Here is a 25,806-nt window from a genome sequence, read left to right as displayed (position 1 = left end):
ATGCGTGTAAAAAATATATTGAAGTGCATTGGTTTTCCGTTTGAAGAAACTGTAATTTTCAATCCACGTGTAGAATTATAATGAAATTCGTTGAAGAAAGCACGCTAAGTCGTGTGGAGTTTTGGTGGAACTTAATTTTACATTTATATTCATGCTCCAAATATGTGCATGAAAATAAATTTAAAATCACAAAATATTTTTTTCTGTGTACATAACATAATATTTAACTAAAACTAACAGATATTCTCGTAAACTAAAGGGTGAACGGAATTTTTTACGTTCAACAGGGTACTTTTAATAAAAAATAGTCGAAGAATAATAGAGATGTATGAAAGAGAAAATGATTAAATTTGATATGAATGACAGAATGCTCTAGAACCCCAACTTTTCGTATTCTGACAAAGGTCGCAAAGGTACCATACGATTTCTCAGTTTTTACATTAGAGAAACTCAGAGAAATGTATGTTTTGCAGCATAGAGTAGAAAAGTTATTAGGAATGGGGAATTTTCGAAACAAAATGTCCCAAAACATCCGCTTCCCCTATTTTTGGGAAACAAAGATACTTTAAATGAAATACAAAGAATTTTTTCTTTACAAAAAGTTATGAATCGTAAATTTCCGAGTGCTACTTCAAAAGTTATGGCATTTAATATATTTTTCCCTCATATTTTGCCATAGTGCTATTGTTAGAAATTTTAAACGAATCGGGCGGGAGTCTAAAATTGTCCAAATTATGTATGAGTTTGCTTTGATATTTGTCACAATATGAAAGAGGGGCCTTTGAGATTTCAAAAATGAGTGTTTTTTTTTTGGCAATGCCCCCTACTGTCTATTGACTGTTCCGGTTGTCACGAACGGGTTGCTTCGCTTTCCACACTAGCAAATAGACCTTTCTCGTCCGACCTAACTTCCTTTTTTCTTACTTTTATTCAAAAGACTACACATTTTTAAGAATATTTCCGTTGAAATGAGACTTTTTAGAGCTATCGTGATTTTTTAATGATTTTTTGAAATTTGAAAAATGCAAGAATGTTGAGTATGTTTTTCTCCTTTGCAAGAATGGTGAGACTCAAAATGTGTGTTTGGGCAACACTGTTTTGTATATTTTTGCTTGAGTTCCTGGTAACGCGGCAAATGAAGTGGTGAGTCGCGGTACAAAGTTCATTCGTTATGTAAACAAACTAAAGTGAACCTCACGGTGGAGAACATTACATGATGATGTTTAACCTAACTTTTTTGACAGTTCAGAGAGATTGTTTACATGGGCCCATATTATTGGCTCGAATCAAAACTCGTCGAAATGTCAATTGACGATAGGTTCATCCGGAGTGTTCATTTGTGTTTACCTTTTGCTAGCGTTGCCAATTTTATTTTGTGTCCAGCACCCAATGTGGCTACGCCACATCGCTTTTGCACGTGCTGTCCGACTTCGCTACCGCTCAGTCGGACTTAAACTAGGGATAGCCCCTATGTTTGAGTAAGCCGGGCAAACGAGTGGATCACAGGTTCGCTTGCTTCCGACGGCGGGTCGGTGGCCACCTCGCCCGGGCCTCGGTTATGCGGCTAAGTCGCATCGATATGGCACCCCTTAAACATTCTAACTTGAATCGGTTGTGTCACCGGAGCCGGAATACGAATTAGATCCAGCCAGCATTCCGGCTGAGTTAAACTGGGAAGTTTAGTAAAATTTGATCTCGAAATAAATTTTTTTTTGGCAACGCTCCAGCACCCCGTTGATTTCACCACCTGGGCGCCAGGTTGACGATATGAAATGAACTTTGTTTACTTTCGACAAGTTTTGATTCGAGCCAACAACATCCAGCCTGTTTACATGGTCTTGGAATTTTTGTTGATTCGATCATAGTATGAGAAACTTGGTTTGGTTCGCTGCCAAATGTTAACACTTTCCAAACAAGGTCGCTCAGCTGTAATTTTTTATTTGATGTCGGCATCATACATTGTTCCGTTAAATTTAACATTTTTACTTTTCTTGTACATGATTCATTGAAGAAGTAAGGAATTTCTAGCCAAACATTTGAAAAAGGCCTACTGCCCAATGCAAAAAAAATCGAATTTCTCTATTAAAATCCTGGGACAGAACATGTGGATAAATGTTTTCTTTTTTTCTGTTCATTTTATCTCTTGTCTTGCATAGCCACTCTTTCTTCCTCACATATTTTAAATGGACTGGCTACATTTGACAGCTCCCCCTGGCTGCAATTGACATTAGGTTTTTTTTCGTATCCACACTTCCCGTCCCAGTTAAAAACTATCTATCTGGCTATGTACATTAGACCAGTGTTACGAAATATCAAAATCAGTTACCTATTTCTGCTTGCATTTACCGAAACCGACATTCAGATTCAACGCCTCCCTCATTCATTCACTTTCCAACTGACTGAATTTTCATGCAGAATCGAATGCTTGAGTGCAGAGGAAATATAAATTCATTCACCAACCAAAGCATTCATTTGTAATTATGTCGATAGTTTGAAGGCAGAAGTTAGCATTTTCGAGCATAAGTGAACTGCGTTATCTATATTTGGTGCACTTTTGATCAATAATCCCTCTCAGAGCTAGCGTAGAAATATAATTCACTTTGCATCTGAAACCGAACATGCCCGTACCTGAAAGCGCTGCGTCGGGAGAACAAATAACGATGGAAACGAACCAAAAATTTCATTCATCGCTGCGGGCATGAATTGAATTTTGTTTTCTTTCAAGTTCATGCAGCGATGTCAACTTTTTTAAGCTCTGCATTAGACCTCTCCACATTTTGAAAAAGTTTTGAAATATGTATGGGTCAGCTCAGATTTTTGTTCTACGTGAGAATTTAAGAAGTTTCGCCAAAAATGACTCAATTTGGACATGATTTAGAGGTGTCTCCAATCAAAAATCGTGTTTTTGCTATGTTTCCATAGTAAGATCACTTACACTCTGATTTAATAGGCCCTACATGCCCACATATCATCACATGTTGTTCCTTAGACATATCTTAACATGTTTTAATAGGTGAACATAGCTCTAATCGCAATAGAAAATTTGTCAACTGGATTTTTATATAGAAAAGTATATCAAAATCAAGAAAAATTAGTAGTATTTTTTCTTGGTTCTGAAATTCTTTTCAATATAAAAATTCAGATAACAATTTTTCTTTTGCGATTAGAGCTATCTTCACCTGTGAAAACCTATTAAGATATGTCTAAGGAACAACACTTGATGATATGTGGGCATGTAGGGCCTATTAAATCAGAGTGTACGTGATTCAGAGGCAAGCCATACTGGAACGCAGCGAAATTCCTCACAATGAATTGATCTCGTTAGATGAAATTCCAGGAAGTACAATTTTCATAGCATAATTTAATCGACCGAAATTGTAGTCCTTAGTCGAGAGAGAGACTGATAGAGTAGCAGCAGTTAGGAATTTTCTTTCAAAAGCTAGCAGCGGTTTCGCGTATCCTGCGCTAAGTAGAGAGCGTTAAGACAGATTTCCGAAGCATGTCAAGTGCTATCAGATGAGAAAAAACGTCGCATCTATGACCAGAACGACAAGGACGGTCTGCTGACCAGCGGTTCCGTCCGGTACCACCATAACACATGGCACCGACGACACATATATATTCACAACATACCAATTACTTATCCTTCCGAAAACGTAAATAAATTGACTATGCAATTTATCATTCGCTTCCTAGTTATTTCCTGCCACTTTGAACAAGACAGCAGTTGCAGATAGCTTTATTGCGGTGCCAAAATGATTGCAACTCGGGATATAATATAAATTTACATATAATTTCTCCTCCCTGATATTCTTCCAGAATGTATAATGCTCTGCATTCTTACCACTCTTATCAAATCCTTCTTACTCCTTATCGTCAGTGCCGAGCACTGTTTTGCATTTGCCGGTTAAATCAACGATAATGCGATAATCGACGAAACTTTTGCTGTAATGGAACTTGAACACGAATAATAAATAATTGTTCCATTCGAAAGCGATAACCTTATTGTCCTCATGTTTGCATCTATCATACGCTGGTAGACATTCAGACCAATGGAAACGTTCGTCGGTATGGGCATTGAACGATCAAAATCATTTCAACAACTTATCATCGACCGAATTCGTTAGGTATAAAGTTCAGGTAAACTTCACCACCTAAAAATTTGTAATCAATCGGATCATCTTGTTAGGACTTAACCCACGAGCAAACAATCAAAAGTGTACAAATCCTTATCCATCATCCAGAAAGCAATCGTTTTATAGCCCAATGCTTGATCTTGCGATTCAGCATATCGTCGCTGTTGTGCTATCTTATGACAAACGCCATTTTGGGGTAAACTGAGTTAGATATGCCACAATACTTGTCTAAAAAATCTCTACAAAGTGGCGTTTACAGAATTTGGACATTCTGCTTAGTTACTGAGATATAGCGAGAAACGTGCTGAGAAATTTTTAATTTTTTACTTCAAATGACTGTGTCTTGGGATTGGCTCAAATTTTCTTGATGCATAAGGAGTTTTTATATGTAAAACTATCTGAGAAACACAATGGCATAATCATTTTCAAAACAAAAATGCAAGAATCGTGCACTTTAACTTATAAACTGGAAATATAGCATATTTGGCAACAATGTTACAAAAAATAAATATTTTTTCTAGATCCCCTGACTCATTTCCTTCAAAATGCATCGCATCGATTGTTTATAGACCAAATGAAGCCAAAGATATGAATAAAAGTTAATAATTGATGATTCTATGGAAAATTTTCCATGCACGATTATGACACGCCATACAAATTTTGTCATCAATACACACCTATGGCACGTGCGAGTGCGCCTTTTGTTTACATTTATAGTAAAAACTCGCAACATAGTCATCTGATCTTCGTAAAATTTGTGAGATTAATACAGAATAGATAGAAGCATCAATTGTCTTCTTTGAATTGTTTGTACCATTTATAAGTTTCAAGATACTGAATCTCAAACTTTAAAAATCGTTTTTCTCGAAATGTGCAAAATGGCGCTTGTCATAAGATAGCACAACAGCGACGATATGCCACAGGGTTTTACATCTAGCGCCGATTGGTCAATGTATGAACCAGGTTCCCATTGTTCCAATCCTCATCCCTCTTGATTTGATATTCTTCCAAAGAGCATCGAAAGTATTCAAGTAATATAAATTTTAAAAGTCCATGTAAACAAGTCTTAGATAAACAAGCACACTGAACTGTCAGAAAAGTGAGGTTATACATTTTCATACAATGCTCTATGTTTTTGACAGGTATATGAATGAATCATTCAGCATCAGTGATGCCAGGTCTATTTAAACAATAGCCTGCAGCAAAAATATAAAAGTCTGCTGATTGCTACAAAAATCTTCAATAAATTTGACATAGAAATGTAGTATGTATATATTTTAAATGATCAAAAATGTTGAAGGCTGGTGAGCACGAAAGCATTGTGGAATGTAGCAATTGTTATTATTTTCTCAAAGTTTATATTAAAATAAGTTATTCCAGTACAAATATCAGACAGTTTTCGGCAATAGAAAACATTCAAATATTTTCTAGATGTTCTTGTATGATAGCTCTGAAATTGAGCTTCTGATGTCAGTAAAACAATTCATTCGGCATCGAGAGATAATGAATGCATCATTTGACGCTCCAAACAGCGTCTTCTATAGATAGCTTTGTACGTTGCATAATTGAGTTCTACAAGATGACGACACGAATGAACTCATGATGAATGAAGTTCATGTTTGACAATTCTCGGTGGTTTGTTTACTTTGTCAGTTGCGTGAGTGCGAGTGCAACGGGTGCTCATCTGTTACATTCGAACTCACGTAACTTCCATGTAAACAAACCACCGAGAATTGTCAAACGAAGTTCATCCGGCTCATTTTGTAGGGTTATGTCGGTTGGTGTAAAACCTAATAGTTATACCATGTTCACACTACCGAGTTAAAACACGTTATAATAATTAGCAACAAGAAAAATGTCATCAAGATAGCGTTAAAACACGTTTTAACTCGCAGTGTGAACGTAGTATTACAATCATCGCCCTGTTCGTGATATATGTATAGTTTGTCCCCATAGTAAAAGAAATTCTTTCTACCAATGCGTTGGATATTTGTTCAACGAACGCCAAACATTCTTAAAGGGATTTTGCTACCAAGTTAGCGTAAAAAACTATTGTGAAAATAGGGACTTCAATAAAATTCGCAATGGATGCAATCGTCTCTATTAAACCCCTAGCGATGAATTGTGGTTTTAGTGGTTAATTGGAAACTTTCTTGGACATTTTAGTTTACCTGACTTTAATACAAGTTTTCAATTAACAATTGTTCCATTCAAATTAAAAGATTAAAGTTTGTTCTATTTCAATCGGTTATGTCTCTGACATTACTTAGCCACCATTTTCAAATTTCATTCGCATAGAATGTGTGGATGAGTAGATTTTTGTGGAAAAATGACGAATCGGTAAGCACGCTTAAAATATACAATGGAATAGGTAAGACACCGCATTAAAACTCTTTTTGTATATTAATTATTGGTGACCCGGAAGAAACCCGGCATGATTGGTGGGTTGCGAGACAGCAGAGTTTATTTCGAGTTTGTGTACTATAATTTCGGAACGAACTATGTAGCTCAGTCGAATATCATGAACCACTCATGGCGCTGATAATTCCTGCTTTCACCAAATCTATTACTTTCGTTAATTGTAGCAGTCGCATATTTACTTATTTGCACTGATAATATAAATTCGTAAATATAATGAAATTGATCTTACAATGCACGAAGTCATTCGTCGTTTTCTGCTACGAAGTAATTTTGTGCATTGCAAATAGTAGGTTTCGTTCATTTCATGAACAAGAATGGTCGCTTGGTGAACGAAGGCTTTCGTAAATTTAACATATTTAGTATACACTGCACGAATGTTATCTTTGATAACGACATTATTTTTCGTGAATGAAACGAAATGTTTTGTTTATTTTAATAAACGTTTTTGTATACAGTAATGTTTCGATTATATCACTATGCGTTTATATCAATACTCGTTTATATCACCCTCGATTATATCACGGTTTTGTCTCGATTATATCACGCTTTTTGAAAAACAGACAAGGCAAACTACGTTGTGATCCAATTAAGCCACATATTGTGTCCTGGCACTTTTAAGATATTTTTACAATTGATTTGCTTATTTACATGTAGGGTAATGAGTCTATTATTGGCACAGTACCACAGTACTATTTCGTCAAGGGTTTATATATGATGAGGTCGGTCAAAAAGTCGAACTTTTTTATTCTTTTATCTTAAGGAATAGATTCTTAAGAATGTATCTGAAATTTTTCTAGAGGTCTGTGCAGTAGAAGCAATGTTGTAGTGCTATTCATCTTGTTTCTTTACGTGGACGCGAATCTTTAAACGTGAATAATCTCGATATCATGTTTTACTAAAAACGTTGTTGCAATGACTAGGATTACCGGAATATCTTTCGGCTGATTCCAATTTTTGTTTTAAATTCTTCTGGTGCAGCGGGTAAAATCGACTTGTTTTTTATTCGCTTATTTTTTAGTTATCCGCAAAAAATCTAACAAAATAATGAGAAAAGCAAAATAATAAAAAAAATATGGTAGGTATACCGAGATATGCGTTTTCTCTTGAATGGATGTGAATACTTTTCTTTTGGAAGGACAACATCAACGATTGGATATGGGACTATTTATATGGATGTTGAAACAACGAGAACTGAATCGTAGTCCCTTCGAATACAATGATTTTAATAGTCAAGATATTTACCTAAAATCTTAACGTGCCTGATTCCTCCAAGTTTAGTTTTGGGTGGTTCAACAATTTTAAGAAACGGTACGGGATACCTATGGTGAAGCTGTGTGGGGAAAATTATTCGATGATGCCATACCATTTGACCCAATGCATTGAACAAAGATGGCGAACGCTGCTCTACCCAACGGCTTCAAATGGGTAGTATGATAATAGAAACAGGGCAAAAATAGGCTCATTACCCAACTATGATTTATTTTTTTGACTAATTTTAAATATTTATTACTTTTTGTTTATGGAAATACATGGATTAATGCTTGAATGTAATCTTTTGTTTTGTTTTGAATATATCACGCTTCAAATATATCACGCTAAAATACAGACCGACCGTGATATAATCGAAACATTACTGTATTACGAACGATTTCGTTCATTCATTCGTTATCGAGCACTCAGTCGAGATAGAAGTCTTTTGTCATCGGTCCGTACACTCTATAGCGACAAATAGTGTTAATCCGCGTTCAAGGTTATTTACACACTCTGCGCCTAGTTGAGGTTTCAGTATTTTTTCCCTTCTTTTGTGTTTCTGTTTCTGAGTACCGTTAGCCGGTCAGTGAAGTGAAACAGTGTTCTTCTAGTAAGCCGTCTGGATACCGTTACATACACAAGCTAAGTATTAGTTTTCGTTTCCCCTTCTTGGTTGTCTTAAACGTGCACTGGGCAATAGGCCCGTGCAAAAATGACTTCCCCTGACGGCGGTTCATCTCAAGGTGAGATGGACGTCGAAATAAAATCGGCTCCCCGGCTCAAGGTATATCCGAGCTCGGCCACCGGGCCATTTGTGATCTTCTTTCGGACCAAAGAAAAAAAGTGTTTGAATCTGTTGCAGATTTCTCGAGTTCTGACGGATCGGTATTCGGCCGTGACAGAAATATCGAAAATTCGGCCTGATAAGCTTCGGGTGGTGGTTAACAGTTCAACTCAGGCAAACGATATTGCTGGATACGAGCCCTTTACGAGGGAGTACAGGGTGTATATTCCAGCTAGCAGGGTTGAAGTCAGTGGGGTCGTTTCCGATTCGAGTCTGAATTGCGAGGACCTGCTGGCTGTTTCAAAGACCCCATGCTTAAGCCAGTGAAGATACTGGAATGCAAACGTTTGCATTCAGCATCAGTCGCAGCTGACGGGAAGAAAACATACGTCAACTCAGACTCTTATCGGGTGACCTTCGCCGGCTCTGCCCTGCCTAATTACCTCCTTTTTGACAAGGTTCATCTACCTGTTCGCCTCTTTGTGCCGCGGGTCATGAACTGTACTAATTGCAAACAATTGGGACACACAGCCTCCCATTGTAGCAATAAAGCCCGCTGTGGGAAATGCGGTGGGAATCATGCGGATGATTCCTGTGGTAGAGATGTCGAAAAGTGTCTCTACTGTGAGGGAAACCCACATGATCTCCCTTCATGTCCCGCGTACAAACAGCGCGAGGAAAATCTTAAGCGTTCCCTTCAGGGACGCTCTAAGCGATCATTTGCAGAAATGCTTAAGATAGCTACGCCACCTGTCTCTACGAACATCTTTACCAACTTGTCTACTGACGAAGGCGACTGTGATGAACCCCAGGAGGGAACATCTTCTGCTGTGCCTAGAAGTAGTAGAAAAAGGAAGAACATTTCCTCTTCCAAGCTTCGTCGTAAAGGCCAGAAGGTATCTCTTTATGGTCCCCCTAAAATAACTACTCAAGGAAGTACTGGTGCAAAACCGAAGCAAGTCGCTCCCGATCTCAGTAACCTGAGCTCAGAAAAGGAGTTCCCAGCACTTCCAGGAACATCAAAAACCCCAAGTGTTCCCATATCTCCGCCAGAGAAAGAAAACAGTGCTGGCTTAATAAATTTCTCTGACATTGTGGACCGTATTCTTACAGCGTTAAACATTTCTGACCCCCTTAAAAGTATCTTGATAAGCTTTCTCCCCGCAGTAAAAACATTCTTGATGCAGTTCACTGCGAAATGGCCCCTCCTTTCAGCGATTGTATCCTTCGATGGCTAATTCATCGAACGAGGTCAAGGATTTAATCACTGTTCTACAGTGGAATTACAGAAGCATTATCCCGAAAATCGATTCGTTTAAAATCTTACTAAATAATTTGAAATGCGATGCATTTGCCCTATGCGAGACATGGCTCACTTCAGAAATAACCCTACACTTTCACGATTTTAATATTATTCGCTTGGATCGAGAAGACTCTTACGGAGGAGTACTTTTGGGGATCAAAAAGTGCTATTCTTTCAATCGGATCGACCTCCCCTCGACACCAGGCATTGAAGTTGTCGCTTGCCAAACCAGAATTAAAGGCAAAGAACTTGGCATTGCTTCCACCTACATCCCCCCTAGAGCCTCAGTTAGCCACCGACGGCTTTGCGATATTGCGGAACTCCTCCCCGCACCGAGGCTAGTTTTAGGTGACTTTAACTCCCACGGCACGGCATGGGGTTGCCTTCATGACGATAATCGATCTACCCTACTCCATGAGCTTTGCGACAACTTCAATATGACTATTTTGAATACGGGTGAAATGACACGGATTCCTGTCCCTCCAGCGCGACCGAGCGCCTTAGATCTGTCCCTCTGCTCGACATCGCTGCGGTTAGATTGCATGTGGAAGGTAGTCTCTGATCCCCACGGCAGCGACCATCTGCCAATCGTAATTAATATTGCTAACGGTTCAGGGCCACCGAATACAATCAATGTTTCGTATGACCTCACACGAAATATTGATTGGAAGAGCTACGCGTCCGCGATATCCGAAAAAGTAGAATCGACACAAGAGCTTCCTCCGGAGGAAGAGTACGGGTTCCTGGCTGGCTTGATTCTCGATACCGCGATTCAAGCTCAGACTAAACGCGTACCATACGCGAATTCACGCGGGCGTCCTCCCAATCCATGGTGGGACAAAGAGTGCTCAGACGTGTACGCGGAGAAGGCCGCTGCGTATAAGACCTTCCGGGACGACGGGCTGCCAGCTAGCTACCGACAGTACGCGATGGCGGAAACGCGCATGAAGAGTTTGATAAAAGCCAAAAAACGTAGCTACTGGCGCCGGTTCGTCGACGGACTAACGAGAGAAACATCGATGAGCACTCTTTGGAGTACAGCCCGGCGCTTACGAAACCGAAACAGTACCAATGAGAGCGTGGAATATTCAAACCGTTGGATATTCGATTTTGCCAAGAAGGTTTGTCCGGATTCCGCCCCGGCACAGAAGATCTACCGCGCCGCGTCCCCTCACAATAACGCGAACGAAACACCGTTTTCGATGGTGGAGTTCTCACTTGCTCTCTTATCATGTAACAATAAAGCCCCAGGGCCAGACAGAATCAAATTTAACTTGTTAAAGAATCTGCCAGACTCTGCCAAGAGACGCTTGTTGAATTTATTTAATAAGTTTCTTGAGGGTAATATTGTCCCTCATGACTGGAGGCAAGTGAAGGTCATCGCCATTCAAAAACCAGGAAAACCAGCCTCCGACCACAACTCGTATCGACCGATTGCAATGCTGTCCTGTATCCGAAAGTTGTTAGAGAAAATGATCTTGTTTCGCCTCGATAATTGGGTTGAAGCAAATGGCTTACTGTCAGATACACAATTTGGTTTCCGCAAAGGCAAAGGGACGAACGATTGTCTTGCGTTGCTCTCAACAGAAATTCAAATGGCTTATGCTAGCAAAGAGCAGATGGCATCAGTTTTCCTAGATATAAAGGGGGCTTTTGATTCAGTTTCTATCACAATTCTTTCTGAGAAGCTGCACCAGCATGGTCTTTCACCGACTCTAAACAACTTTTTGCTAAACTTGCTGTCTGAAAAACATATGCATTTTTCGCATGGTGATTTATCGACATCACGAATTAGCTACATGGGTCTTCCCCAGGGCTCATGTCTAAGCCCCCTTCTCTATAACTTTTACGTGAATGACATTGACGAATGTCTTGTCAATTCCTGCACGCTAAGGCAGCTTGCAGATGACGGTGTGATCTCTATTACAGGTCCCAAAGCCGTCGATCTGCAAGGACCATTGCAAGATACCTTGGACAATTTGTCTGCTTGGGCCCTCCAGATGGGTATCGAGTTCTCCACGGAGAAAACTGAGCTAGTTGTATTTTCAAGGAAGCGTGAACCAGCGCAACTACAGCTTCAATTAATGGGTCAAACTATTGCTCAGGTTTCAACTTTCAAATATCTCGGGGTCTGGTTCGACTCTAAAGGAACCTGGGGTTGTCACATTAGGTATCTGAAACAGAAGTGCCAGCAAAGGATCAACTTTCTCCGTACAATAACCGGAACATGGTGGGGTGCCCACCCAGGAGACCTGATCAGGCTGTACCAAACAACAATATTGTCGGTGATGGAGTACGGGAGTTTCTGTTTCCGCTCCGCTGCGAACATACATTTCATCAAACTAGAGCGAATCCAATATTGTTGTTTGCGTATTGCTTTGGGTTGGGCGTCCTTCCGCTGAAAAATCGATTTTGGGAACTCTCCTATCGATTGCTCATCCGATGCGATATCTTGAACCCGTTAGTAATTGCAAATTTCGAAAGGCTTATCGAGCTCAATTCTCAAACCCGATTTATGTCCTTGTACTTCGATTACATGGCACAAAATATCAATCCTTCTTCATACTATCCCAACCGTGTCAATCTCTTTCATGCTTCTGATTCAACTGTTTTCTTTGACACATCCATGAAAGACGAGATTCGTGGAATCCCGGATCACATACGCCCGCAAGTGATCCCAAGCATCTTTCATAGTAAATTTCGAGAAGTCGACTGCAACAAGATGTTTTACACCGACGGGTCAAGCCTCGACGGCTCCACTGGCTTCGGTATATTCAATCAAAACCTCACCGCCTCATTCAAACTCAATGATGCTGCTTCAGTTTACGTCGCAGAACTTGCTGCTATTCAGTATACCCTTGGGATCATTGATACTTTGCCCACCGATCATTACTTTATTGTCTCGGATAGCCTCAGCTCAATCGAGGCTCTCCGTTCAATGAAACCTAGAAAGCACATTCCATATTTTCTGGGGAAAATCTGGGAGCGCCTGCGTGCTTTGTCTGCAAGATCGTACAAGATTACCTTAGTTTGGGTTCCCTCGCATTGCTCCATTCCAGGTAATGAAGAAGCGGACTCTTTAGCTAAGGCGGGCGCTTTGCAAGGTGACATATATGAAAGACCAATTAGCTTCAGCGAATTTTTCAGTATTACTCATCAGAGAACCCTCGAAAGTTGGCAAACATCATGGAGCAATGGTGAACTGGGAAGGTGGCTACATTCGATAATCCCTAAGGTATCGACGAAACCTTGGTTCAGAGGGATGGATGTGGGTCGGGATTTCATTCGCGTGATGTCTCGGCTCATGTCCAATCACTACACGCTGGACGCACATCTCCGGCGTATTGGGCTCGTGGATAGCGGTATCTGCGCTTGTGGCAACGGTTATCACGAAATCGAACATGTTGTCTGGGCATGCGCCGAGTACTGTTCTGCCAGATCTCAACTATTCGATTCCCTTCGGGCCCGAGGAAGATCACCCAATGTCCCGGTTCGAGATGTACTAGCAAGCCGCGATATTCTCTACATGTCCCTTATATACACGTTCCTCAAAACCATCAATATCCAAATTTAAATGCCCCTATCTTTTCTTTTATCATTCCCAGAAGTGCCCTCTTCCGCCTACCGTACCCCAACGATGGTTTGATACGACTCCAAGACGAGACAAAACATCTGTCGAATGAACCAACAACACGAGATCTACAGTACAACATCACACGCGCAGCGCGGTGTGTTCCCGATCCGTATCTGAGCCGTACTACGAAATCGTCTGGAGGAACCCCTGCCGGCTCGAGGAAAACCGCCCGGCGTCCCAATACTTGATACATCCGTTCGAATCTGTAATCCTGGCCGTTGATTCCTGATGCCGGAAACTGAAGTTTATATCCCCCCCCCCGTTCAGTCTTGTCCACCCTCTCTCCCATGTCTCTGATACACAGATATATGTCTTCACCCCCTTCTCCCCTTGAATATCTTCCCAAAACTTATGTGCCCCCCTATCTTCTAGTTTTAGTTGAACAATATTTAATCTCGTTAAGAAATGCGCAACAGTACCACTACTTTAAAATAGTCCTAATTAATTCCCCTTAATCTAGAACCACTCTTTCTAGTTATCTCTAGTTAATAAGCTTGTAAAATGTTCCGCTTAGTTAATAATTATTTTTTCTATAATCTCCCTTCTAAAAATCATAAAGTGAATTACTATACAAAGAACACACGAATGACCCGTCCCCCAAATCTTACGAATATTATATTATACCCTCTTTTATATGTATAAGTTAGCTGTAGTTTTTTTTTTAGTTTTATTATATAAAACAAAATAATATTGAAATGTGTATCCCCCTAGTTTTAAGAAATTCAAAATGTAAAACATTGAAAAAATGGCACCTTTAAGCTAACGCATACGTGCCTTATCAAATAAACAAATTGAAAAAAAAAACGATTTCGTTGGTCGCACGAATTCATTTAGTTCATCTTAGAAAAGTTTTCGTATTTAGCGGCAAATTATTTTTTTCAATGGACCTTTTAGGATCGATGATTGACAACAACGATTTTTTTTAACTAAAAGGATCGATCTGGCAAAATCGATATTATTTCAACCAGCTCACCTCTATAGAGGACTAGAAAGATTGTGGTGTGAAGTAATGGCCGCTTGATGGACGAAAGTTTTCGTAAATTTTACATATTTAGTGTACATTGCACGAATGTTATTGTTGAAAACGGCATTAATTTCGGGAATGAAACGAAATGTTTCGCTTATTTTAATGAACGATTGTGCATATTACGAACGATTTCGTTGGCCGCACGAATTAATTTCGTTCATCTTAGAAAAGTTTTTCTATTTAATAGCATATTATTTTGACATTGCTCCAGCAGAGAAAAACTCAAACTTCTTCATAAAAAACCAACGAGCAGTTTGCGATGGCTCAACTGGATCTGTACTGCACCGGATTATGGATCAACTGGAAGCGAAAGAGGTTCAGGAAATCTTCCTGTAACCGGAGGACACGGATACGGTCACTAAATAGTCAGACCGAGACCGTCGTGATGATCAACAATTATTGACTCCATATTCTATCTGTATCGAAGCTCTTTTGACGTTGACGGTTTGACGAATGGTGCTCGTAAATATTAAAGACTTTTGTATACAGGGTGTTTGGTTCATGGTTAAGATTCTCTCGGAGAGTGATAGAGTGCCATATTTGGAGAAAAAAATTGTTCTACACATACCATCAAATCTCAACCGTTACAGAGTTATTGAACTTTTTGTGTAAAACTTAGTTGTCTTAAAATACCTCTAACTATAAAAGTATACTTTGTATTTTAAATGTTTCAGTTCCATTCGAAAGGTGAGAAAATTACCTATTGAATGGTGTTCTCATATCTTTTAAGTAATTAGTTTTAATTACCTTTTAGCTGTAAAGTAGTTAAAAGTTAGTGTTTTTGAGGAGGCTTTTGCTAATTTTCTCGAAATAATGAAGTATGATTATAGCAATATCCATTATCTAAAAGTTGGGTTTTAGGACGATTCATAATTTGTTCTTGGACGTCATATTTCTATCTCTTCTCATTTCTTGGTAATTTCATTACTATACTTTTCCTGTAACCGACTTGCAAGTGCTTAAAAGACTCTAATCTAAAAAATATGCTTTATATCGTTATTTACAAGATTTCATTGGAAAGCTGAGAAAATGTCCTATCAGTGTATGTACAAATATCTTTTAGTTAAGTGTACTAAATGATTTTTTACTAACGAAATAACTCAAAATTTGTGTTTTTTGGAGAGTTTTTTAATTATTCTAATTATTAATCAACAAAATTTGAATTGAATGGAGTCAAAGAAAGAACTGTAGAACTTGCTGAGATGCATTATTTCCATGATAATAATGGCGATGTTTATTATTTACTATTTTAGGAAAATTAACGAAAATGCTAATAATAGCACTAACTTTAAACTAATTTACTTTTAAAAGTATACTAAATTCACTTAACTGAAAGGTATTAATACATTTTTCACTGTAAAATTTGCATGGCTTTCGAATAAAAAGAAAAAAAGTACAATAAGTGCCATAATTTTTCAATTACAGCTGGTACTAGTGAAAATGAGATAAAAATATCCAAGTTAGATAACCCAAAATCATGAAAATAAGAAAAGGTAAGTGTATCATGTCAAAGAACGAATTAAGCAGCTCATCAAGACTAACAATCTGAATTATAAAAAGGATGAGGTTAACTATTAGGATTTTCAAGAAATAAACGAAAAATCGTTTAAAATTGTTTAATTTTCAATAAATTACTTTGAAAAGGCTACTTAAACTCATTGGCTGAAACATCTGAGGGCATCAATCAAAGCGAAATTTTCTCACCTTTCGAATGGAACTAAAACATTTAAAATACAAAGTATACTTTTCAAGTTAGAGGTATTTTAAGACAAATAAGTTTTTTACACTATAAGTTCAATAACTATGTAACGGTTGAGATTTGATGGTATGTGTAGAACAATTTTTTTCTCCAAATATGGCAGTCTATCACCCCCCGAGAGATTCTTAACCATGAACCAAACACCCTGTATAACAGTGAACAATTCGTTTTCTTAATGAAACCGTTTCGTAATAAACCAACGAAAGTCGTTTCGTGGTTTTCATGAAAAATTCGTATTAAAAAATGAAAATGTTTCAATAGAACTACGAATGATTCATCATATGTACGAAAAATTCGTATATTTTATGAAAATTGACTGCACGAATCTAATTTGTAACGATTTACGAATATATTCTATCAGTGTGAATACAAAACCGCTGCACATATTTCGGTCCAGATAGTGCTAAAATATGGTGATTTCATTTAGTACAACGAAGGTTTTTGGCATTTAAAAACTGAAACTTCTGTATTGAAACGTTGAAAGTATTTAATACAAAGTTGTAAGCTTTTTTCGAATTAAACTTTTTAAATTCTTTGTGAGAGTCACCATGAAACACCTCCCTTCACTTAACAGCAACTCTATTCTAGAAAGAAACCTAGATATAGTTGGATTAGTTCAAATTAATCTCATCAGTAACTGCACCAAATCGGCACCAATTGGACACTACATTCAGACAGTCACACAACTGGCCTAAAGCAGCTGTCAAGGTATGTGATTGTTTATATTTAGTGTCTTGCATGTGGCAATTTGGTGTTAGTTGGGATTTATCATCTAGGTGGTCCCAAGTTAGCGCTAGTTACTGATGAGATTTTGAAACACAAAAATCAAATTTTATCTAAGTAAATTTGTTTAAAGAACACTTCACTAATTTATTTTTAATTACATTGGTATTACTCTCATCTGTTATCGCGAGTCTCAGAATAGACGAAAGGACAAACCACAGACAAACAGACATAACACATTGAACAAAAAGCCGATATTTCTATCGATCACATTTTTTAAACCATTCTTACTTGTCACTAGCGCTATCTATCGTGATTCCTGCTCAACTGCTTTGCTCACCTCATCGAAGATAGCGATGCTGGTTTCGTCATATTTGGCAGGTAAAAGCTTCTCGACGAAAGTTCGTTTGTCTAAAAGCTACGTACAACTTTACTTCCAAAAATAAACTTAACGGTTGCTACACCAACGAATCGAAGGTTCAATTTAAATGTTCCCTTAGTTGAAGTTTTTTATTATCGCGTTGCATTCTCATCTGAAGCCAGCATTGTATGTGCTGGGGAATCTCTTTTTTATGCCCAATCTACCTAGAGCAAGATATTGCAGTTTTTATCCGCTTCGCATAGCTCAGAACTTACATTGCCGAAAACCATAATTTCGCCCACAATCATTCGCAATGATCAGGGGGTTATCCGAAACATTCTCAGTCTCTACTTAACCCTCCGGAGGTTGCGCAAATGGCTCACTGAACCAGCAGCCGCTGGTGTCCTAAGACGATTTCGCTGGATTTTCAGAGTGACGTGCACTCAGTGCATGAGCACGAGTGCCGAAAGGTTAACCAACATCTATTTGTAAAGTACCACAATCCGAAAGTAAACTTCAAACAAGGACTAATCAGCAAATAAGCAATAACACATGTGACTTTATTCTCTGTTTTTAGGGTAGGTTCCTGCAACATATACACATATATTTGACGGTAAACGTATTTGACAATATGACTATGCTATGATATAAGTTGGTTAGATAAATACAAATGCATGTTTATATAAATATAAATAGGTCTTTATTTATGTTTAAATTAAGTTATACAATAATAAACGAGGGGAATACTAAATGTTAAACGTCTAATCCATCTTTATTCGGGCAAATTGATACGAATAGCTTTACGGTTTCTCTTTCTTGTCGTTAAAGTTCGTTTCGATCGTATTTTTTGTTTCAATTCAGTTTTGGCTTCCCTTAAAAAGCATTGTATTAGCGTGTTGAAAATTTTATCAACCAAGACATCGTAACATTGCTGACAGACGTACGCTTCATACTGATCGAAACTATGATACTGCTTTAACCGTGTTTTCACTTTCTGCCGATTTTGGTATAGGAACTTTTGCTTGAACACGGTGAATGCTTGGAATCCTATATTGTAGAGTACGGTGCTCGGAAGCATTGTTGCATTTTTTATCCTGCAGAAAATATACAGTGAACTGCTCTTATCTACCTCGCTGGGTTCAATAGAGAGGTGTTTGCGACATTTTTTGTGCTGAATCTTTGCAGCAGCAGCACCGATGATGTACATCAATCCGTTAAGTTCTCTTCGAGAATATTTCTTTGCGTTTGAATCCAATGGCTTGAACTTGTAATCAAAATGTTGTTGGACTGTTGACCCTATATCATTTTCTTCAACAAGCAAATCATTTTCTTCAAGCAGTATATTCGCGTCGACCTTTTCGCAATTTGTCCCAGAAGTGTTGTCGGAAGATAGATCTTCGTTTGCAGAAATAGATGCGTACTTGAAAGCGGCAGCGAACTGATAGGCATTAGGAGCATCATTTCGTCCGCATCGTCTTCTTATTTCAGAAAACAAGTTTTCTACCACATCCTGACACAAAAAGTTAGTGCACAAGTACTCGAACCCGAACTCATGTTTCAGCTTGTTCCATAACCAACGAATAGCATATATGTTTCCGATGAAACTGTCGATGTAATTTGGTTTGCATTGCCTCACAGTTAACGACTTGGCTTCTTTAGAGGCCTGAAATTCCATTATTTGATGAATCATGAAATTTTTATATGTAACATACCTGTTTAATGTTGAAACATGAACTTTTGGTATAGTACATATCTTTCAGAACCTTCTCAGCATAGTCTAAGAAAGCCCAGTGGCATGTTTCATCGGATATTGCAGCACGATAAGGCTGTAAATGAAATTGTTATTTTTCGCTGAACTATGCTTAAATATTTTTATTTTACCTTGGAGTTTTGGCCAATAGTTTTAGAGTTGAAGGTATTGAATAGCATATCATAGAAGCTTGCAAATGATGCTGTTACAAGAGCCGATTTCGGAAGATTTCCCATTTGCACATAAAACTCTATCCCTTTTGCTACAGATTCTCTCAAGGTTCTTGTTGCTTGAGCAACGTTCATTGCCGTAAAAGGCGCGAGTTTTATATATCTTTCCACAAGTTTTGGAACCATCCTCGGTGTAGAAACTCGATCTATTTCATACAATTTCGCTATATTGGTGAAAGATGCGATTTTGCCTTCGAAAACTGCGTTGTGTTTAAGAAGCATGTTTTTTGAACTTTTAATTAAATGTGGTGAGTCGAACATAACTGCTATATTGTATCCATCTACGTTCATTATTGGCTTCGTTCGTGTTACTCCTGCTTCCTTAGCCATCTTTACGTTTGTACTGCACTGATCCATGACCACTACTAATGGGTGTAGACCGTGAATATTTGTCACTGTCCAGAGTATTATGCGCCAACAAGAAACCAATACCCTGTAATTTTAGACATTATTGCAAAAATGCATAATTTTTAACAAACCATTTACCTGCTTGAACCGTTTACCTCGCTCTTTTCCGATTCTTGTTGTTGACCAACGGTTAGGCTCCAAAGTGCTAATCCCAGATATCATTATAGCTATGGCCTCAGTTGCAAGAATCAATGGATTGTTTTTTTCAATTTTTTTCTTGACCCCGTCGCAGGGAAAACCAACAAATGTGTCAGTTTTGGCGTTGTACACCAACTCTGGCTTGATAGCCATGCCATCAAAAGAAACAACAGTTGCCTTTTCTTTTTTTGAGCATGTTTCTAATTTTGTTGCAATCCGACGCAAGATTTGCGTGTTCAATCAAGGTTCTAGAGGACTGCTCGAGTTCCAACGATTGACGGTCATTTTGCAAGGTAGCTTCAATACTTCCGACTGTTTAATGTACCTAAATGCAGCAGGTCCTGCCAAATATGCTCCAATGGCAAATTTTTTGGTCTCCTGGTTATAACGGCGCCCTTTTGACTTCTTAGAAGTATTTTGAAGGCTATTGTGCAGTACCTTATTCCTTTTAAGATGATCCAACAGTTTCGCATCTTTCCCTGTTTTCTTTTTCAAAAGAGTAACTTCCGTCTTCAACGCGTTAAGTTTCTTTTGTCTCGAACGCATGGACCTTAGACGCCACGCACATTTGCGTTTTGCTTCACGTACTTCTCTGTTCTGGTGTTTTACTTTTGAACGTAATTTCGAACATTTGTTTTTTTCGGAAATAAAAAGTGACTTATAATATTCTGCAGTCACCTCTGCTGTTATGTCATCATAATGTCAAATTTCGCAATTAGTGTCGCATACCATAATGTATTTTGTGACTCACCTGCAACATATGCCTCGGTATTGAAATTATGCTCAGTTTCGACTAGGCGATAAACTTCTGCTGCAGATTGATCATCATTTGTTATAAAATCGATCTGGCTATCTGCCTCCGTGTTTAGCTCCACGTTATTGAACACATTAGCATCGTGTGGTTCATCTGCAGAAATTTCTGCGATCTCATCTAAACGCTCCATCTCATCCACGAAACAATATTTTGCAGTCGTTTTCTGCCCATGCATTGGAACTTCCAATGGATCGCCCTTAGAACCATCCTCCACGCTTCGTTCTAAATCCAAAACTTCCAAATTAAATTCGCTGCATATGGGCGAAGTAAAGATACTCGAAAGCACACCATCCCGTAATCTAAAATAGCAGCAGTTGATCATTGTTAATTTTATCTAACGAATCTAGCTTACCCTTGTCGAGGATGTGAAGGATTTTTGTACGCTAGCGACTGGAAGTGATCGGAACATAATAAACGATTTTTTACATATTCAATTCCTTCGAGATTGAACCGTTCCAACAGTTCTTCCGAGCAACAAAGTTGCACCCAAAGCGCACAGCTGAAAACAAGCCTATTGTATTTTGGACCATTAGAAAAACTATATATAAATTCATACATTTGTGGATTGCGTGGAAACCGGAAAAACGATTTTCCAATTGTTGCACCTTCTCTGTTTTTGACACATCACAAACTCGCACCGGCGACCCATTTTTACAAAGTTATTTACCCGACTACTACGTGATAGCTTATAAGAATGCGCCGTAGCGCCACCACACTAAGTGTGGCGTTCCTGCACACTAACATATTTTAAAAATTACTGTTTTCAACATGGGCGATGGTGAATTCTAGAGTGTTATGTCTGTTTGTCTGTGGACAAACTACACAAAACGCTAGCAAGACTGAGACTGACAGCACATCCAGCGATGAGACAAACCATAAACGTTATCGTTATTCTCTTGAAAAAAAAAATACACAAACTCGGTTCATCCAAAATTTTTCTGGATGATATTTTAGGGACATTTTTTTTGCGCCGGTAAAGCAACTATAATGCATGAAAATGAACGAAATCAAAAAAAAAATTGGCTTCAATCGGATCCTCCGGAAGCATTAATTTTTTCGGGTAGTTGATCAAAACAACTAATTCCAAGATTAGCTTCCCCTGAACGATCTAGAACCATCAGTTTTAGCATTCCATTTTATCGGAATCGTGAATTGGAATAAGCTCCGACCCATCAAACTAGTTCCCGATAATCACTTCCACGCGTTCCTCAACGAGTGCTAAGCAGGATGCTGCAGCAGAACGAGCTAATAGAGCCCTCTAAGTACTGCTATCCAGCGACACCACTCCAACGCTCATCAACTCCTCAGATCGGTCTAATGGAGGTACAAATCTCACCTTTTAAGAGCAGGATTAACACCACTGTCCGTTGCTATTCCACCGCCGCCGCCAGCACTCGAACCCTTGCACGACCTACCGCTGGTACTAATCCTTTTGCGAAATCGTGCCGATTGTCGCCGAATGAAATCACCAACGAAGGCACCCACTGCCTTATTGCTAGCCTCCGTCGATCCAGCATCGCCACCGGCATCGGATGAGGCAATGGTGATGATTCGTCGACTGGTTCCGGCGTAACCGTCTACACTTTTCGGTTCCGGTTGCACTTTCGGTCGCGATGGACGGCAGAATTTTAACATTTTTTTTTCCTCGAGAATTCGTTCCCGAACCGAACCAAACCAGTCCAGTCAGTAGTAGTAGTAGGTAATGGGCACTCGGTACCACTTATCAGAACCACATGGTTGCAGAGCAGAAGATTTACTGGCAAGCGGAAAAAAGAGGTCGCAGTGATAGCAGAAAAGTAGGCGTCGCATCATCGCTCTATCCGTATGATCCTTTCGTTCGATTTGTGGTAGAGTGGGTATGGCGGCTGTTGGAAGTTTGGTTTAAGGACCGGGGTTCGATTTCAATTAAAGAAAAGGTTTTTTTTGGCAAAGATAGTTTCACTTATTTCTTTGCTGGAAGGTTTACGTTTAGTTGAAAACCAGTCGGTTAGCACAGACCGGAACCAGTTGCCATGGTGTTGCTCGGGGCTATTCCTTCCTTGACTGCATTGGCTCCGTCTTTTTATCGCTACTCTAGCTTCATTAGAAGGGGTTTACTGCATGTCATCAGTGTAGGGTGTCACGTTTGTGTGTATAAATAGGTCATGTTTGATGAAATCATTGGTGTGTATCAAAAGACGACGGAAATCGATAGTATTCCATGTTTACTAGCAGTGGCTTACGTTCCGGAAAGATTGTCAAGTGTGAAAAAATGAGAAGAAAAAACTACTTGAGCGTTTACTGTGTATCAGAAACTAGCTGAAAACTACTTCAGCTCTAACTTTGTTTAATTTTCAAACAAAATATTTGACATAGCGTCGACTAACATCAGAGATCGATTTTCCTAATATTATTTCACCACTCATGCGTGTAACCAAAACATCAACTGACAAGCACCGAGCAAAGCTCCCAGTGACCATGATGTCACACAAAAGGTTAGGTATGTATGTACAGTACATTGTACATTGATTGGATCGCTTGAATTGGCAAATCTAATGCAGCTGCCACCGGTTTATGGACTAGTAGAAGTGGCATACCTAATGTACGCCAGATGGGACAAATTATAAATTACCCTGGTCAAACGTGTTCGTTGGCCGGACAACAAAATCACACGTGAGTACGCCACTATTATCTATATTATTCGCAGCTCGTGAAAATTTGCCTTCACAAAGAATCACCATTGTTCCGCGAAACTTAGACCATATTGATTGTACACCGAGGGAAATTCGTTAGCTGAAATGGGATTCACTGCGGGGTGTTTTAGATCACGTTAAACTAGAATTTAATTTTATAATTAATGGCACATAAAAGTGGAATCAAATTTTTTTTGAGTTCCAACACAACATGTTTTTCCTCGAATCTATTGATTGACGTTTTCCGCCAATAGTCTCCGGGGGGCGGCTATTGTTCCCTGGAACCCCAGTTTGAAATTCAAATATTTGTGCTGGCTTTGGTTTTCCGCGATAAATGCATTATTGAAAATTGCTCGGTTCAACACCGATTCTCCATTGAATCGATGCAATTTTCGTATCGGTATTCCATGAATTCTGTCCAATACAGAGAGTACGGGTCAAACATCTCTTTGTATAATTGTGACGCACAGTTCACATCATGGCCGTAGTGGGTACGTATGGTGAAGCTCTGGCAAGTAATTATTTTGCCTCGGTGTGGCATTGATTAAATTGTGTGATTAGGTGCAGATGGGTGGTTCCTCTAATGGCAAACACAATGTATTAAGTTGTGCAACTAATGGGAATTTGAAATTGCTACCTACTGGTCGAACCAGGCGAACTTTTGGAATTGATTTAACAGGCTATGAGCGCTAGTTTCGGTGCGAATATTGACGCTGAAAATCGAAGAAGGTTTCTAATGTTTATTATCTTTTCGAATTTTAATTATTATCGATGCACTAGTATTTTTGCCTTTCTCATATAAAGAAAGGCTATGCAATCACTGTAAAAATCGACTGTTTAACCAAGGCCCGGAGGGCCGAGTGTCATACACCATTCGATTCAGTTCGTCGAGATCGGCAAATGTCTGTGTGTGTTCGTATGTGTGTGTATGTGTGTGTCATTTAAACTCACACAATTTTCTCAGAGATGGCTGAACCGATTTTCGCAAACTTAGTTTCATATGAAAGGTATAACGCTCCCATAAGCTGCTATTGAATTTTTAGTTGATCCGACTTCCGGTTCCGGAGTTACGGGTTGAAGAGTGCAGTCACACAGCAAATTTCCATATAAACTGGTACTACCATGATGTTCAAATGATGTAAAACATATTAAAATTGATGTAACATTACTCTAGTTTGCGGGTCTGGATCACTAATGATGAATCAAAGCAGCTTTGACCACATTGGCCACCTATGACAGTTCATGACGCCCCCGGGGAACCCGCCAAGTTCCTAAGCTAATATCACACCCATTCCCCAACGAATTCTCTACCGATTTTTACAAACTTGATTTCAAATGAAAGATACAGTAATACCATTGACAGCTGCTGAATTTCATTCGGTTCTGACTCTTGTTTCCGGAGTTACAGGGGTGTTAGTAAGGATACACTGGAATTTCCCATATAAATCGGAACAATCGTAATACCTCAGAGGCTAAAAACTATTGAAATGGTCACCAAATTACTTCTAATCGCAGATCTAGATCACTGATTGCCAATCAAACATTCTTTGAATATATTGTCCACTATCGACGATTCCGGAAGTCCGGAATTCCGGGCATATTCCACAATTAAAGTCACATCGGTTCATCGGTGATGACTGAACCGATTTTCTCAAACCAAGTCCGACCTATGGTTCCTCGACGGAGGAATTTCCCCCGACACCGATACCCGCTTTCTTGAGCCATTTAGCTCTACTAAAATCTTCCAGCTTTACCGCTTATCCTACTCCGATTGAGAGTTCCCCGACAACGGAATTTCATTCGTTACCGGTGTTTGTTTCGTGAGCCAATTAGCTCCCCTTTTTCCCCGGCGGCAGACCGCTCCCGACACCGATGTACGTTTCTGTGAGCCATTCAGCTCCCCGCCTCGTCTACTCGGTCTAGTCCCCGGCGGTGGACCTAGCCTACTCAACGGCCAGCCAGCAGATGCAGAGGTCCATCCAGCGATTCCGGGTAGAACGCAGCTTCCGGTTCATTGGCGCCCCAACGACCCACTTCTGGCTATTTGACGCGGTCTACTCGGTCTAATCCCCGACGGTGGATCTAGCCTACTGACGAGCTACCCGGTAGAGTGTCGAGGTCGGTCCGGCGATTCTGGTGGAGCCTGACGTCCGGTTCGCTGGCGCCCCGACGACCCGAGCTCGGTGCTACATCGCGTACTACTCAACTGGTCCCCGGCGGTGAGTTTCCCGGCGGCGGAATTTCTCCCGAAACCCTATTTGTGGTTCCACTGCGGCGTTCTAACCAATGTCGTTACTTTGTTGGTCCCTTCGCCACTTCCTTCGCAGCTCGGAGAGTATACTCGTAACAACTCTGTTGACAGCGTCCCAGATATGCTTGTTGCGGCACATCTCTT

At 39.5% G+C, this 25,806-nt stretch overlaps 1 protein-coding gene across 2 annotated transcripts in view; it reads right to left on the bottom strand.

Moving 5' to 3' along the window:
- Positions 1 to 22,490, bottom strand: part of LOC131691248 (sorbin and SH3 domain-containing protein 1) — a 410,190-nt gene extending 387,700 nt beyond the window's left edge. The window contains exon 1 of one of the 2 annotated variants that reach the window (XM_058977505.1): positions 22,076 to 22,490. In XM_058977505.1, the coding sequence (XP_058833488.1) occupies positions 22,076 to 22,374 (299 nt within the window). In that variant the 5' untranslated portion in view covers positions 22,375 to 22,490. The remainder of the gene's footprint in view (positions 1 to 22,075) is intronic. The other variant, XM_058977506.1, reaches the window with a different exon arrangement.
- Positions 22,491 to 25,806: the final 3,316 nt, after the last annotated feature.

This window comes from Topomyia yanbarensis, chromosome 3 (genome assembly GCF_030247195.1).
Source record: "Topomyia yanbarensis strain Yona2022 chromosome 3, ASM3024719v1, whole genome shotgun sequence".
NCBI classification, from domain to species: Eukaryota; Metazoa; Arthropoda; class Insecta; order Diptera; family Culicidae; genus Topomyia; species Topomyia yanbarensis.
The sequence above is the reverse complement of the archived record's forward strand: the minus strand, read 5'-3'. Positions and strand labels throughout refer to the sequence as shown.